The 14,697-nt window shown below is 36.7% G+C and overlaps 1 protein-coding gene across 4 annotated transcripts in view; it reads left to right on the forward strand.

Moving 5' to 3' along the window:
* Nucleotides 1-14,697, forward strand: part of EYA3 (EYA transcriptional coactivator and phosphatase 3) — a 205,789-nt gene that overhangs the window by 116,543 nt on the left and 74,549 nt on the right. For all 4 annotated transcript variants that reach the window (XM_054538878.1, XM_002811181.5, XM_003775759.4 and 1 more), the window contains 2 exons: nucleotides 1,547-1,647; nucleotides 11,203-11,246. In XM_054538878.1, coding sequence (XP_054394853.1) covers nucleotides 1,615-1,647; nucleotides 11,203-11,246 — 77 coding nt within the window. In that variant the 5' untranslated portion in view covers nucleotides 1,547-1,614. The remainder of the gene's footprint in view (nucleotides 1-1,546; nucleotides 1,648-11,202; nucleotides 11,247-14,697) is intronic.

Genomic DNA, 14,697 nt, shown 5'->3' on the forward strand with positions numbered 1-14,697 from the left:
TGGGATGAAATAATATATGTACATAATGTACATTTAGACAGTATAAAATGAAAAGGATTGTCCCTTAAAGAAAAGATACTTCAATTTGAAACTAAGACATAAACTAGTAAAACAAAAAATGTTTGATCTTTCGTAGTTGTGAATCAGTTTTAAGTCACATTGACTGTGTTGTTCTAAGCTGAGCAAAACAAGTGCAGGGAAGACAGCTCCTATGAGCTTTACTTATTGCAGTCTGTAATTCTGTATCACTAGTTATCTGCGTCATGTAGTAGGAGAACTTAGCTTTTGAGGCTCTGTGTATGAGCTACACGTGAGAGCATTGAGCATCAAGTGCTTCTGACCTTTAAACTTCCTTTTTCTGTTGATATTCTAAATTGGGGTAGGGAATAAAGCTGTGTTAGAGTTGGACAACTTTGCATCTAATTGTAATCTTATGTGTGTTTTCTCTCCTTTTCACATTCTGGAGTGTGGCTCTAAAATAAAGTTGTGTTGTATTGCAACATGACAGAGTAATAGAAGTAGAGTGGTGGTATACTGGCATAACAAGTTTTTTGTTTTCTTGTTATTTGTCTATTTTCAGTACTTCTGTGATAAGATTATATACTTTAGCTTTGTATGTGAGTTAGGTACAGTGGTTGGTAGAAAAACTAAAAACAGCTGTGACTTTAATTAAATGTACAAGCAATCACATCTTTTGGGAGAAGTGCTGGTTTCACTTTTGTTAGATAGAAATGGAGTATTTCATTTTTATAATGTATGCAGCTTTCTAATTTTTGTCTCTTTGTCTCCTGTCAGTAGGACATGGTAAGGTGGACTTAGAATCCCATTTTTCCTTTTTTTGAAAATCAGGACAGAAAGAGCAGGGTCTGAGAATGTAAAGATTTTGTTTAAATAATTGGGCAGTACAGTTAGTAGAAGCTCATTATTTCAGAATTAAATTAGGTCCTATCTTTGGATGATTATTTTCCTTAGTTCTAAAAGTCAAGGTTTCACTATACTTATTTATTTGTATTATTGAGATGCAGAATAATTGAGTTTTCCTTTAAATTGATGACATATAGACAGTTGGTTGTGAATGCATTTAGTTGATATTCCGGTTTGTCCTATTTAAAGTGATTTTGTGTGTCTGTGTTAACAGTTATGTAAATGTTCCACATTAAAGCAGGTTAGATGTTATCATAACTTGCTGACTTGCTGGGCCAGTCTCTATCATTTTTAATGTAACTCTAATCCTTAAAAAATTATTTTATTATCTGCACATGGCTGTCATTGTAAAATCTTCAATGCATTAGGCACCATAGTAACCAGCAGAAGTGGTTCCACATGTTGGCTTTTGCAAGGTATTATAAAAGTCATTGTGTACACCTCCCTTGATTTGGTGTAGCATGTCATTTTTGAAAAGCCACGTGCAGGTTTGAGATTTTGTGATTGGAACTCACGTAGAAAGCTTGGAGAGTAGCAAAATACTAAAAAATCATTCTCTGATGGCCTCAATGATAATACTTTAAGAGTGTATAAAGCTTTGAATCCTCCTTTTTAAAAACAGATTGTGAAAACTGCTGAGAGAGACTTGCAATCCAGTCACATAAGCGTAATAAAGAAATATTGGTCCTCATGGAAGAAGAGCAAGATTTACCAGAGCAACCAGTAAGTATTTCCTTCAACAGTTTAAAGTTGATTGTAGAAGAGCTAATCTTAAGAGATTTTAATTATTACTCAGTTATAGATTCCAAATTAGAAATAAAAATAAGGAAAAGATTCCTTAATTGTTTCCTTTCAAGAAAACAATGTTATATTTTTCTAACTTAATTCTAAGGAGTCCAAGGAAAATTTAGCATTACAAAATGAATATTGCATTTAGAAATGTCATTTAAAAAAATAAGTGGCTAGTGTTACAGTTTTTAGAAAATAAAAGAGGACGTCTCTTTACTGATCTGACAGTATATCACCATTTCTACCAGAAAATTTAGTTTTGTTTTTACCTAAATTTCCTTAAGAGAGTCAATTTTTAAAAGAGTAGTAGTAGTGAGGAAGTTATAATTTGACCACTAGCTAATTCTTAAAAACAGATAAAACCCTAGAGACTATATTGAATTCTTAATTTCTTTTAAATATTTAACATAATAAAATAATTTTAAATGTCCCCAGGTGATATGGGTTTATCTTCTTCTTGGTTTTTGGCCCTTAATATTTAAAAAACAAAAGCAATAGTGTCATTCTTTTAAGATAACTTTTATGCTAGAGGGTCTTTTCCTTTTGTCTTCAGTTTCTTTCTCTGAAGTTTGGTAAATACCGATTCAATTTGCTATCCTGAGTGGGCCTCTTACATTTCATATTAAGAGAGGATACAGCATGGTACATGTTTACTTTATGAAAATCTAACCTAGAAAAATTTGAATTTTGAAAGCAAATAATAGGATATGTTTTTCATGTTCTAGTTATATTCTTTAGGTGTACTAGCTCCCGTTTAAATGATAAAGTCCTTTAATATATTTTTAATATTTTTCTTTATATTGACAAATGCATATTGATGATTACTTTGTCATTATTCTTCTAGTCCCCTCAGCTGAGGTAAGTATAAAACTAAGAAGACATTAGCAACTGGTAAAAAGACCTTTTGAAACATTTGAAATGTGATCCCCTATCCCTGGTGGGACTTTAATTATCAGGGAAATGGTAGGGTTAAAAATTATCTTGAGCAGTGTGTTTAGGATTTACACTATTGGAACAAATAGCTGAATTGTAGATACTAAATGTACCAGGGAAAATTATGCCATTGAGTTTTTAATGTGGTAAGACAAAGGTCTAGTCATATTTTTAAAAGACTTATGTAAGTGTTGACATATTGTTGAAATATGGGTATTGTTAGTTACTCCTTACCTATTTAAGGTAATGAGAATTGTGAGGCTGACCTGTTAACAAGTCATCTATCTCTTCTGCCCTGCTTCATTTCCTTGTCATTCTCTTGAACTTCTGTAACATGATGTGCAAAACCTGATTATTACTTCAGAGAAAGATAAGAAATTGAAGCACTTTAAAACCAAAATTTCTGCTGACTATAAATGGTTGTCACAGGGCATTATTTCCTTATTAATTTGTGCCCAGATCTTAATATAAAAAGGTGATTGAATGACGACATGGAGAGATCAGTGCCACTGAAAGAAAAGTTGAGTGTTTACTCATAGTTCCCCTTGAAACAAGAGGCATAGCATGCCACACGGGGGAAGTACCACTGTTGGTCAGGAGGCAAAAAAGAGTGGGAGGAAGGCACAGGCCACAGACTTATTGAGGTTTCCACAGGAAAAGCAAGGTAGGCAAGGTAAACAGCTTAGGGTTGACTAGTTTGAATAATTCTGTCAGGCTTTGTGTCCTATGGGCTGTCCCTGGTTTTCTGGTGGTACTTTGTTCTGGGTTGATTTATGATTTAGGGCAGAAGAAATAGCGGCTTAGTGTGTGAGAGTTAGATAAAGGAGGTGGTTCAGAGTATGGGCACTGGATCTCAGGGGAGATAAAAGACAACTTTGGCCTTGAGTTTGGCTCTGTGATTAATGGATGTCAAACAGACAAATACAGAATCTAAGAAAACACAACACTTATTAATGTTTAAAATAGAACAGGAAGAGTAATGACACATTTTGAGGTAAAAAAACAACTTTTCACAGGCTGTAGTGGAGATCTAAAATATGAGTGGAAAGAATAGTCCCATCCCAAGCTGATGATAAATAAGGCCAATATTTTTAATCCTAGAGATGTTACTGATGGTCGTTATTTAATCCCATTGTCTCTTCTTGACTCTTCCTTATTGAATTATCCCTTCTCTTATTTCTCCACTAATTGCTTGCTCTACCTCAAGATTTTGTTCAGATCGGCTGGACGCAGTGGCTCATGCCTGTAATCCCAGCACTTTGGGTGGTGGAGGTGGGTGGATCACTTGAGGCCAGGAGTTTGAGACCAGCCTGGCCAACATGGGGAGACCCCATCTCTACTAAAAATACAAAAATTAGCCAGGTGTGGTGGCGCATGCCTGTAATCCCAGCTACTTGGGAAGCTGAGACAGGTGAATCGCTTGAACCCAGGAGGTGGAGGTTGCAGTGAGCCGAGATTGTGCCAGTGCACTCCAGCCTGGACAATAGAGTGAGTGAGACTCTGTCTCAAAAAAAAAAAAAAAAAAAAAAAGATTTTGTTTAGATAACTCACAATGCAATAAATTTTAACTTCAGATTCTTTCACTTTCCCTTTATTGCTTATCAATCCTCAACTGAGTTGTAAATAACTTTGTTATATTACTATAAATCACCTTCCAAAAATGCAAGAATCCTATCCACAGATGAGGGGATCCTTTTGACGGATTATTGTACAGCCTCTACTTGGAGAATAGAGTATAAAGAACAGCAGTGGATTGAGAATAAGAAATATTTCACACTACAGTTTACACACTGAGAGTCCCTGAAGAAGTAACATTATCACCCTTTGATACCTTAATTAAAAATCTTATTCTTTGCAGCTTTCTGTCATATACTTTACCTATTTATAGCCTAAATCTTTAAGCTATCAATGAAAATGTTGAGTGTTCTTAGAGAAAATATATAATAGCTCCAGGTGATTGTCATATCCTTTCTAGGTGTCTACAAAGGTCTGTTCAATAATCTGTTTTAGGACACTGTCATCAATCAGCATTAAATTAGCACTAGTTTATAGTTTCCAGCACCTAATTCCTCTCTACCATCGCCTTTAAATTAAAACAAACAAACCAACCAAGTAGTGAAACATTTCTTTTTTTGTTTTGTTTTGTTTGAGATAGGGTTTCACCCTGTCGCCCAGGCTATAGTGCAGTGATGCCATCTTGGCTCACTGCAGCCTCCGCCTCCCAGGCTGAAGCAGTCCTCCCACCTCAGCCTCCCAAGTAGCTGGGACTACCAGCACACCCAGCTAATTTTTTTGTATTTTCAGTAGACACGGGGTTTTGCCCTGTTGCCCAGGCTGGTCTCGAACTCCTGGACTCAAGCAGCTCGGGCCACCTTGTCCTCATTTCTTTATATTCTGTTTCAAGTACCTCTCTTATTCTCTGTGATTTTTCAGAGATGATAAACACTGGTTTAGCAATCATGTTTGTAGGTTACAGGTCTATGGGATAAAGCTTCTATGAGTCTGGAGGGTTAGAACTTATTTAAAATAATTGAGGTGCTTGCTTATAAATATGGGAATAAACTCTTTTTGAAAAATTTAGGTATGTTATTGTTTACAGTTTGTAGATTACTCTTCTTGATAGAGAAGACAAAAAAGATTTTTTGCCTCCATCAGAAGTCACACCTAACTAACATGCAGTGGTAGAACAGGAAGTTGTCTCTGCCATAAATATTTACCTCTCTAATAATTTGGAATGCTTACCTCCCTCTCTAGGTCCTGCTTTCCTTATGTTAAGTTCTTGAAGTCAAATTAATAATTAGATAGCTATTAGTAAGCACGGTCAATGAAAATGGCATTAAATTGTTTTTTGTGTGAAATTTCATCTAGGTTGTGATCAAATCCTTTACCCCTCTAGCATATGGAATATTACTTTTTAGTAAACAGAACAGTGTCCTTCTCTTTGTTGGACAGTGTTGGATAAATCTTGACATAAACATGCTTTTTATAGTCTCCATGAAGACTTTTACCCTACCATTGTATTTATTATTGCCAAGATTACAATTTACCTAGCACTAGCATGCTTTTGCCTCGTTTAAACCTTCAGAGCCATTACTTGTAAGTCATCACAGAGTAATTTCAGAATGACATTTGAGATGCTTAATACAATTTTCTTAACTAGAGAGTCCTATTTCTTAAGCCTGTCTTGAAATTTCTGGGATTCAACTTTGTTCTTGCTGTCTATGGTAATAACACTACAATTTAACAATTACATAGCACTTTGTTTTTCATAAGCAGCTCACTCTTTTCCTCTTTAAATTTCATCTTTACATATTATGTTAACAGTGCACATCCTTAAGTTTATTCAGCCAGCATCCTTGTACTGTTAATGCTGCTGTTTCCTGCTGTTGGAACATGAGCCCTGTGAAGTAGGTAGTTGTATCTTTTTTTCACAGATGAAGAAACAGATACAGAGAAGACATGCAGTGAATTAACTCTCAGAACTTAGCCTTGAGCCTGGATATTCTGAATTTGTATACTGGGTTTTTTGTTTCCTTGCTGTGTTATATTTAAAGTGTGATTATACATTGTAGCAGAAGCAAAAATAGAACTCTGATTTATGAATTTGTCAGTGCTTCTTTCTTTCTGTGTTATCATTAGCCGTTATATGCCCATAGGATTATGTCATTTTTTAAGATACCAGCTTTATTGACATGTAATTTACATATCCTACAATTCACCCTTTTAGCGTATACAGTGCAGTAGTTTTTAGTCTATTCTAAAATGGTTTTGTAACCATTACCAGAATAAATTTTAAGGCATCTTCCTTTTTTCTTTTTCTGGGTTTTTTTTTTTTTTTTTTTTTGAGACAGGGTCTCATTTTGTCACCCAGACTGGAGTACAGTGGCACAATCATGGCTCACTGCATCCTTGAACTCCTGGGCTCAAACAGTCCTCCCATCTCAGCCTCCTGAGTACCTAGGATTACAGGTGTGAGCCACCACACCCAACTGTTTTTTAAATTTTTTGTCGAGATGGGGTCTTGCTCTGTTGCCCAGCTGGTCTCAGACTCCTGACCTTAAGCGATCCTCACTCTGTTGCCCAGGCTGGAGTGCAGTGTCACTATCTCGGCTCACTGCAACCTCCACCTCCCGGGTTCAAGCATTTCCCTGCCTCAGCCTCCCAAGTAGCTGGGATTACAGGCGCCTGCCACCACACCTGGCTAATTTTTGTATTTTTAGTAGAGACGGGGTTTCACCATCTTGGCCAGGCTGGTCTTGAACTCCTGACCTCATGATCCACCTGCCTCAGCCTCCCAAAGTGTTGGGATTACAGGTGTGAGCCACTGCCTCCGGCCTATATTTTTACAAGTGATGAGAGCATACATATTCTCCTAAGAATTTTATAGCTTTAGCTTTTACATTTAGTGCTTTGATCTATTTTGAGTTAATTTTTGCATATGGCTTGAGGTACGAGTTCAGCTTTATTTGTTGAAAAGAATATTCTTTCTTCGTTGAATCGTCATGGCACTTTTGTTGAAAATAATTTGACTGTAAATGTGGTACTCTTGTTGAAAATCAGTTGACCCAACAAATGTAGAGGTCTGTTTCAGGACTCTCAATTCTGTTCCAGTGATCCATATATCCATCCTTATGCCAGTACCACACCCTCTTGATTACTCTAGCTTTATAGTAAGTTTTGAAATTGAAAAATGGGGCCGGGCGCAGTGGCTCATGCCTGTAATCCCAGCAATTTGGGAGGCCAAGGTGGGCAGATCACCTGAGGTCTGAGACCAGCCTGGCCAATATGGCGAAATCCCATCTCTGTTAAACATACAAAAAAATTAGCCAGGCATGGTGGCACACACCTGTAGTCCCAGCTACTTGGGAGGCCAAGGCATGAGAAATGCTTGAACCCAGGAGGTGGAGGTTGTAGTGAGCCGAGATCACACCACTGCACTCCAGCCTGGGTGACAGAGTGAGACTCTGTCTTAAAAAATAAAAATAAAAAAGAAATGGAAAAATGTGAGTCCCCTAACTTTGTTCTTTTTTTTTTTTTTTTCAAGATTGTTTTAGCTATTCTGGGTCACTTTCATTTCCATATGAAATTTAGGATCAATTTGTGAATTTCTTCAATGCAGCCAGCTGGGATTTTGATTGGATTGACTGTAGACCAATTTGGGGAGTATTATCATCTTTACAAGATGAATTCTTCTGTCCGTGGATATGGGGTGTCTTTGCATTTATTTAACTCTTCTTAAATTTCTTTTAACATGTATTGTACCTTTTCTTCTGTTAGGTTTATTCCTAAGTTTTTTTGTTTGTTTGTTTGTTTTAGACAGAGTCTCACCTTGTCACCCAGGCTGGAGTGCAGTGGCGCAATCTCAGCTCACTGCAACCTCTACCTCCCAGGTTCAGGCGATTCTCCTGCCTCAGCCTCCTAAGTAGCTGAGATTACAGGCGTGCACCACCACACCAGCTAATTTTTGTATTTTTAGTAGAGATGGGATTTCACCATGTTGGCCAGCCTGGTCTCAGACTCCTGACCTCAGGTGATCCACCTGCCTCGGCCTCCCAAAGTGCTGGGATTAGAAGCGTGAGCCACTGGACCCGGCCATATTCCTAAGTATTTTATTCCTTTTGATGCTATTGTGAATGGATTTTTTTTTCATTTTTGAATTGTTCATTGCAAGTATATAGAAATATAATTGATTTTTGTATGTTTGTCTTGTATTTTGCTGCCTTGCTGAACTTGTTTATCAGTTCTAGTGGTTTCTTAATGGATTCGTTAGGATTTCTGTATACAAAATTATGTCATGCAAAAAGAGATTCTGATTTTTTCACTTTTAACTCTAACAGAGCTTTTTCAGCTTTATTGCTTTCTTACTTACTGGCAGCTTGTATTACTGTCCTACTACTGTCCTGGTATGTCTTCAATTCCTTGGATACCAGCTGCTTGTATAATCTATACTGGTTTTGTTAATGAAAATTGTTCCCTATAGGACCGGTTGCTACTTGAATCTTTGCTTACTTTGCTGTGTAGTTTTCAGTATTCATTACTGCAAGTAATATATTACTCTGCAAACTCTCCAGAAAATTGTTGCTCAATCTTTGCTGTTTCTCTTAACAACCAGGAATCATTTTCTGTCAGTTTCTGGCTTGTATTGTTTGAACCGATTCTTCTATAATTGAGTAAAATCTGTCTGTCTTCTTTAGTTAATTTACCTGCCTCTACTGCCTAGTTAGTACGTGCTTCCTATCCCTGCCTTAGAGGGGGGCATAATTGCTCAAATCAAGACAAACAATGGGCCATATGAGGTTAAAAAAAAAAAAATACATTGTAACACCTTTTCCTTCCCCAGACTTTTCTGCTTGGTAGATATGACTTTAGATACATTTTCTCCCTTTCTATTTATGAATATATACTCTGCACTGGGTTGGCACAGTAATAAATTAAAAGTGAAGGAGCGTAAAGAAGCATAGTTCTTCCTTGAAAGTAAATAAATTTTTGCCCAGGTGCAGTGGCTTACGCCTGTAATCCCAGCACTGTGGGAGACCAAGGTGGGTGGATCACTTGAGGCCAGGAGTTCGAAACCATCCTGGCCAACATGGTGAAACCTGGTCTCTACTAAAAATAGAAAAAATAGCAAAATTAGCTGGGCATGGTGGTGTGCACCTGTGGTCCCTGCTACTCGAGAGGCTGAGGAACAAGAACTGCTTGAACCCAGGAGACAGAGGTTGCAGTGAGCCGAGATTACGCCATGGCACTCCAGCCTGGGTGACAGAACAAGACCCTGTCTCAAAAAAAAATAAATAAATAAAATAATAATAATAATAATAAATAAAAAGTAAATTTAAAAATGTTGCTCCAGGACCTTTTTTTTTTCCTTTTTTCTTTTGGAGTTGATTAGCTAAATTTGTTGCTCTATACCTCTAATAAAATGAAGACTATGATAAGTTAGACTCCTCAGTGCTCTAATTTTCTTTGTTTAAATTACTGTTTGAAGAGTATAGACTGTTTCGGTTACTCAGCCAACCAGCTCATAATTACATTTCTTTGATAGCAAAGAGTCTTTGGATGAGCTAAGCATAAATTCATCTCCACTATTGGAAGAGTACATTATTATCTGACCATATGTAACTACTATCATCTTTAGGTAGGAAGGGCAGAACATTTTATTAAAAAAAGGCTATATTTTGTCATATGTGAAATTATGGCAGGCAGATAAACTAGATAGTTGAATTTTTCTTGTCTTTAGCCTTATAGTTTCCAGGCAAAACACTGTTTTCCTATATTATCTAGGTCAGCTCATATTTCCCTTACCTCTTTCAGTGAGATAGTCATATACATTGGTAATACAGTTAGATTTTTTTGTCACAGTCTGCATACTATCCTGGAATCCCTCAACCTCCTGGTTGTTTTATGGTGTCTTTTATCATATAGAAGTTTAAAATTTTTGTGTAATCATATCTATTTTCTCCTTTATGGCTTTTGGATTTAATGTCATGCTTAATCAGGATTTGCCCACCTCAAGGTTTTGTTTTTTGTTTTTGCTTCAAATGCTTTAATGTAATTTTTGTTTTAAATTTAGAAATGTTTTTTTAAATTGCCTTTGTTTCTTTATTTTCTCCTTTTTGGTACCTATGAAAATTAAGAGAACATTGAATGGAACACATTTTGACATGCCATAAGCAAGGAACCAAGAATGTTTGGTCATGGTTGTGTATTCTCATGAGGAGTATATGGCCATGACAAATTTTATGGGGCTTGCATGTATTATTTACCTTGTCTGAAATAGTCAATGTAATATTAAATATCTATGATTCCACCTGGTATGTTTGCTTCAAATTATCTAGGAGAGTTTCTGCCTTCTTCTATTAGCTTGAAATACTTTTAAATATTCATAATTTGAATGGCTAAGCATATTAGACATGTTTCTACTACAACCAGTTCTAACCAGAGAGTTTTAAAATCAGATTCTCTGTAATATGAAAACAGAAAAATCCATTAGTATTAACCGTTATCTTTCATTTGTGGATTCTCACACTGTTTCAATGGAAGTGCCTTCTCCCCAGAAGGAAATAGAAAATGTGAAATATGAAAAAAAAAAATACACGGTTAACAATATTTTCTAAATTACTGGTAACCTGATAAGAATTCATATTAATTTTTGACACTAACCTAAGTATAAAGCCATTTTTGTTAAATAAATGAGTAGATGATACTTAGATTGCCATCTTTACTGTTTGTTTAAATATAATTTGCCTGTTACAGTGTAAAACCAACTAGTTTGTATCAAAGCTTGGATACTTTATCCTAGTAAACATTCTGTCTACCTTGAGTAAAAATTCTGGTAAACAGTTTTTTTAATCAGAACACTTTTTCATTAAAAAGAAGAGCTCCATTTAAAAAACAGACTTAATTTCTAGCTCTAAAATATAACAAGGGTTAATTAAATCTAAACTAAACAAAATTAAACGGTTATCCTGTAATAGTTAATAGCCTGTTGTTTGAGTAGCTAAATGGTTTAAAAACCAGATCAGGTACATTGATACCTTTGTATATTTATTTTTGCAGGTGAAAAAAGCCAAGATGCAGGAATCAGGAGAGCAAACTATAAGGTATGTAAAGTTTGCTTTCTTTTTAATGAACTACTCATAAGTTTTTTTTTTTTTTCACATGCTGATTAGTGTATGGGCATGCTTTGCCCTCTTTTTGGTTCTTACCATCAGCTGTTACATTTTGAAACTATTTGTTTAAGATTAAAATTTCTTTTCCAAATAGTTTTTTCCTGAAACATGTGCACTGATTTGTTCTTATGCATTCATTATTTATTCAACAATATGTACCAAACTCATGTTGTATATCAGGCACTGTGCTACATAGAGGAGACTCAGTGGTAAAGATGAAAAGCACCATATTCTTCAGTCAAACGTACAATATACGGACTAGGAAGCATAAGTGAAATAAATAAAATCCAAGAGATTTGGTATTAATTACCAAATGGTTATGAAATGACTTATTCATTAACCCCACTCCTCTTATAGAAAAGAGGCAGCTTGCGCCGGGCACGGTGGCTCACGCCTGTAATCCCAGCACTTTGGGAGGCCGAGGCTGGTGGATCACAAGGTCAGGAGGAGATCGAGACCATCCTGGCTAACACGGTGAAACCCCATCTCTACTAAAAATACAAAATTATTAACCGGGCATGTTGGCAGGCGCCTGTGGTCCCAGCTACTCAGGAGGCTGAGGCAGGACAATGGTGTGAACCCAGGAGGCGGAGCTTGTGGTGAGCTGAGATCACGCCACTGCCCTCCAGCCTGGGCGACAGAGCGAGACTCTGTCTCAAAAAAAAAAAGAAAAGAAAAGAAAAGAGGCAGCTTGTTTGCACCTCACAGTTTGGCTTCTTCATACCATGGTTTTCAGTTTTCCACAGTTCTTACCTTCTGTCGTTTGTGCACCAACCATATGAGCCAGTAACTGCATCACCTCTACCACATTAATTTCAAGAATCCTACACTTTTACCTCATTTATTCTAGAACTGCCATGCTAGCCATATGATGTCTTAAACCATCAATTAAATCATCTGTCATATTTTCACCATCACCCCTTAAAAAGAACTTTAGTTTCTTCCTTATAAGAGACCAACATGGGGGAACCTTGTTTCTACTAAAAACACAAAAATTAGCTCGGCGTGGTGGCTCGAGCCTATAATCTCAGCTACTTGGGAGACTGAGGCAGGAGAATGGCTTGAACCCACGAGGCGGAGGTTACAGTGAGCCAAGAATGCACCACTGCACTCCAGCCTCGGCAACAAAGACTCTATCTCAAAAAAAAAAAAAAAAAAAAAAAAAAAAAAAAAAGAAAAGAAAAGAAAAAGAAAAAAAAAAGAAAGAAACTTAACTGGCCAGGTGTGGTGGCTCCACTTTTGGAGGTCCAGGTGGGCAGGTCGCTTGAGTCAGTAGTTTGAGACCAGCCTGGGTGACATAGCAAGACGCCATCTCTATAAAAAACACAAAAAAAATTATCCAGGAATGGTGGTGCACACCTTTAGTCCCAGCTACTGGGGGCTGAGGCAGGAGGATTGCTTGATCCCAGGGGCCAGAAGTTGTGGTGAGCCAAGATTGCGCCACTGAACTCCATCCTGGGTCGGTGGCAGAGCAAGGTGCTGTCTCATTTGAAAAAAAAAAAAAGAAAGAAAAATAAACTTAACTATAAGATCTACTGTAATTAGCCCCTTACAAACATTCTTAACTTCCTCACTTTTTTCTGTTATACTTGCCTAGCAAAACCACAACTCTGGTTAAACCCAACTATCCACCTATTCTATACTTATTCCCAATCACTTGTACATTGTGAGAGAAAAACACAAAATTGTGCAAACTGTTCTTAGTTTCTATTCATGATTAGATCTAAAATAGGCACTTAAGCCCCCTTCCTGGTATGTCTGATTTCCCAGCCTCTAAAATCATCTTAATTCCTTTATTCCCTCCCTCCTTGACCCTTGCCTTCTCCCTTTTCCCTCCCTTTCCTGCTATTTCCATTCACTGAGCTGTGGATCTTGCTCCCTAGTTCAAAGATTAGGAACGTCTCCCTTCTCTGTCACCAAATCTACCTACTTAATCTGCTTCTCTTGGATGTTGTTTATCTTTCCTCTGAGATTCCCTTGCTCTTATGGAAGGCTAACCTCTCCAGTTGTTTGAAGGAAACCATCACCTTCATCTTTTCCTGAAATTATCTCTTCTTTTACCTTCAGCAATTTTTTTACTGTGATAAAATACACACAATATACAATTTACCATTTTAAGTGTACAGTTTAGTGGCACTAAGTACAATCACTTTGTCTTGCAACCATCACTACCATTCATCTCTAGAACTTTATTCATCTTTCCAGACTGAAATTCCATGTTCACTAAACAATATTCTCCATTTCCCCATCTCCAGCCCCTGGCAACCACCATTCTACTTTCTGTCTGCATGATTGTGACTGCTCTAAGTACCTCACAGAAATGGAGTCATACAGTATTTGTCCTTTTGTGATTCATTATGATGTCTTTAAGGTCTATCCATTTGTAGCATGTGTCAGAATTTCCTCTTTTTAAGGCTCAATAATACTCCATTGTATGTCTGTTCTGCATTTTCTTTATCCATTCATCTGTTGTTTGTGTTGTTAATAGTTCTGTTGAATGAGGAGGTGTTTGTCATGCCACTTTATGGACTTGGATGTTGTTGGATTTTTTTGGTCATTTTATTTTAGAACAATTGTTTTTTCATGGTGTATTCATTGTTAAGCAAAATTTATGTTTATATAACTTTGAAAATAATTATATTTTGAGGCAGTATGTCATTTCTCTAAGGATAATAATTTAAATATTTAACAAGTGCTAGAGCTAATTCACTGTCTTGGTGCTGTTGTTTCTATTTATTCTCTAGATGCTCAGTTGAGTATGTAGGAGATGTTGCTATAACATAATATTCTAGGACCATTGGGTTTTAGGAACTGGTCCAGTGGATACTCGATCATAGAAATATCACCAACTTCTAAGATATAGGATCTACAAATAGTCTTCAACAGTGGGTATAACAGTGAACCTCAGACTTAACCAGGTACATGTAGAAGTCAAACTAGTTATTGATGTCAGAAAAATTCTGGTCCAGTTTTATGCCCTTCCCCTGGTAATTCTATGTAAGTAGGTGTGAGATGGGGTCCAGAAGTCTGTATTTTTATTAACTATTCAGGTAATTATAATAAATCACCCAGTTTGGGAAACTGACACAACTATTCCATATAATTTCTTGCCCTTACCCTTCAATTTCCATAATCACATCTTAGTACAGTAAGTTCTATTACAAAAATATAAACATTTGAGTAACAAGATAAAAATGAACCTTACTTGGGGATTTAGCTTTGAAATTAATTACAAATGAGGAAAAATTATTTGAACATTCAAAATATACCATTAAAGCTGGACACTGTGGCTCACACCTATAATTCCAGCACTTTAGGATGCTGAGGCAGACGGATTGCTTGAGGCCAGGAGTTTGAGGCCACCTTGGGCAACATGATGAAA

The sequence above is a fragment of the Pongo abelii genome, chromosome 1 (assembly GCF_028885655.2).
Source record: "Pongo abelii isolate AG06213 chromosome 1, NHGRI_mPonAbe1-v2.0_pri, whole genome shotgun sequence".
Classification (NCBI taxonomy): Eukaryota; Metazoa; Chordata; class Mammalia; order Primates; family Hominidae; genus Pongo; species Pongo abelii.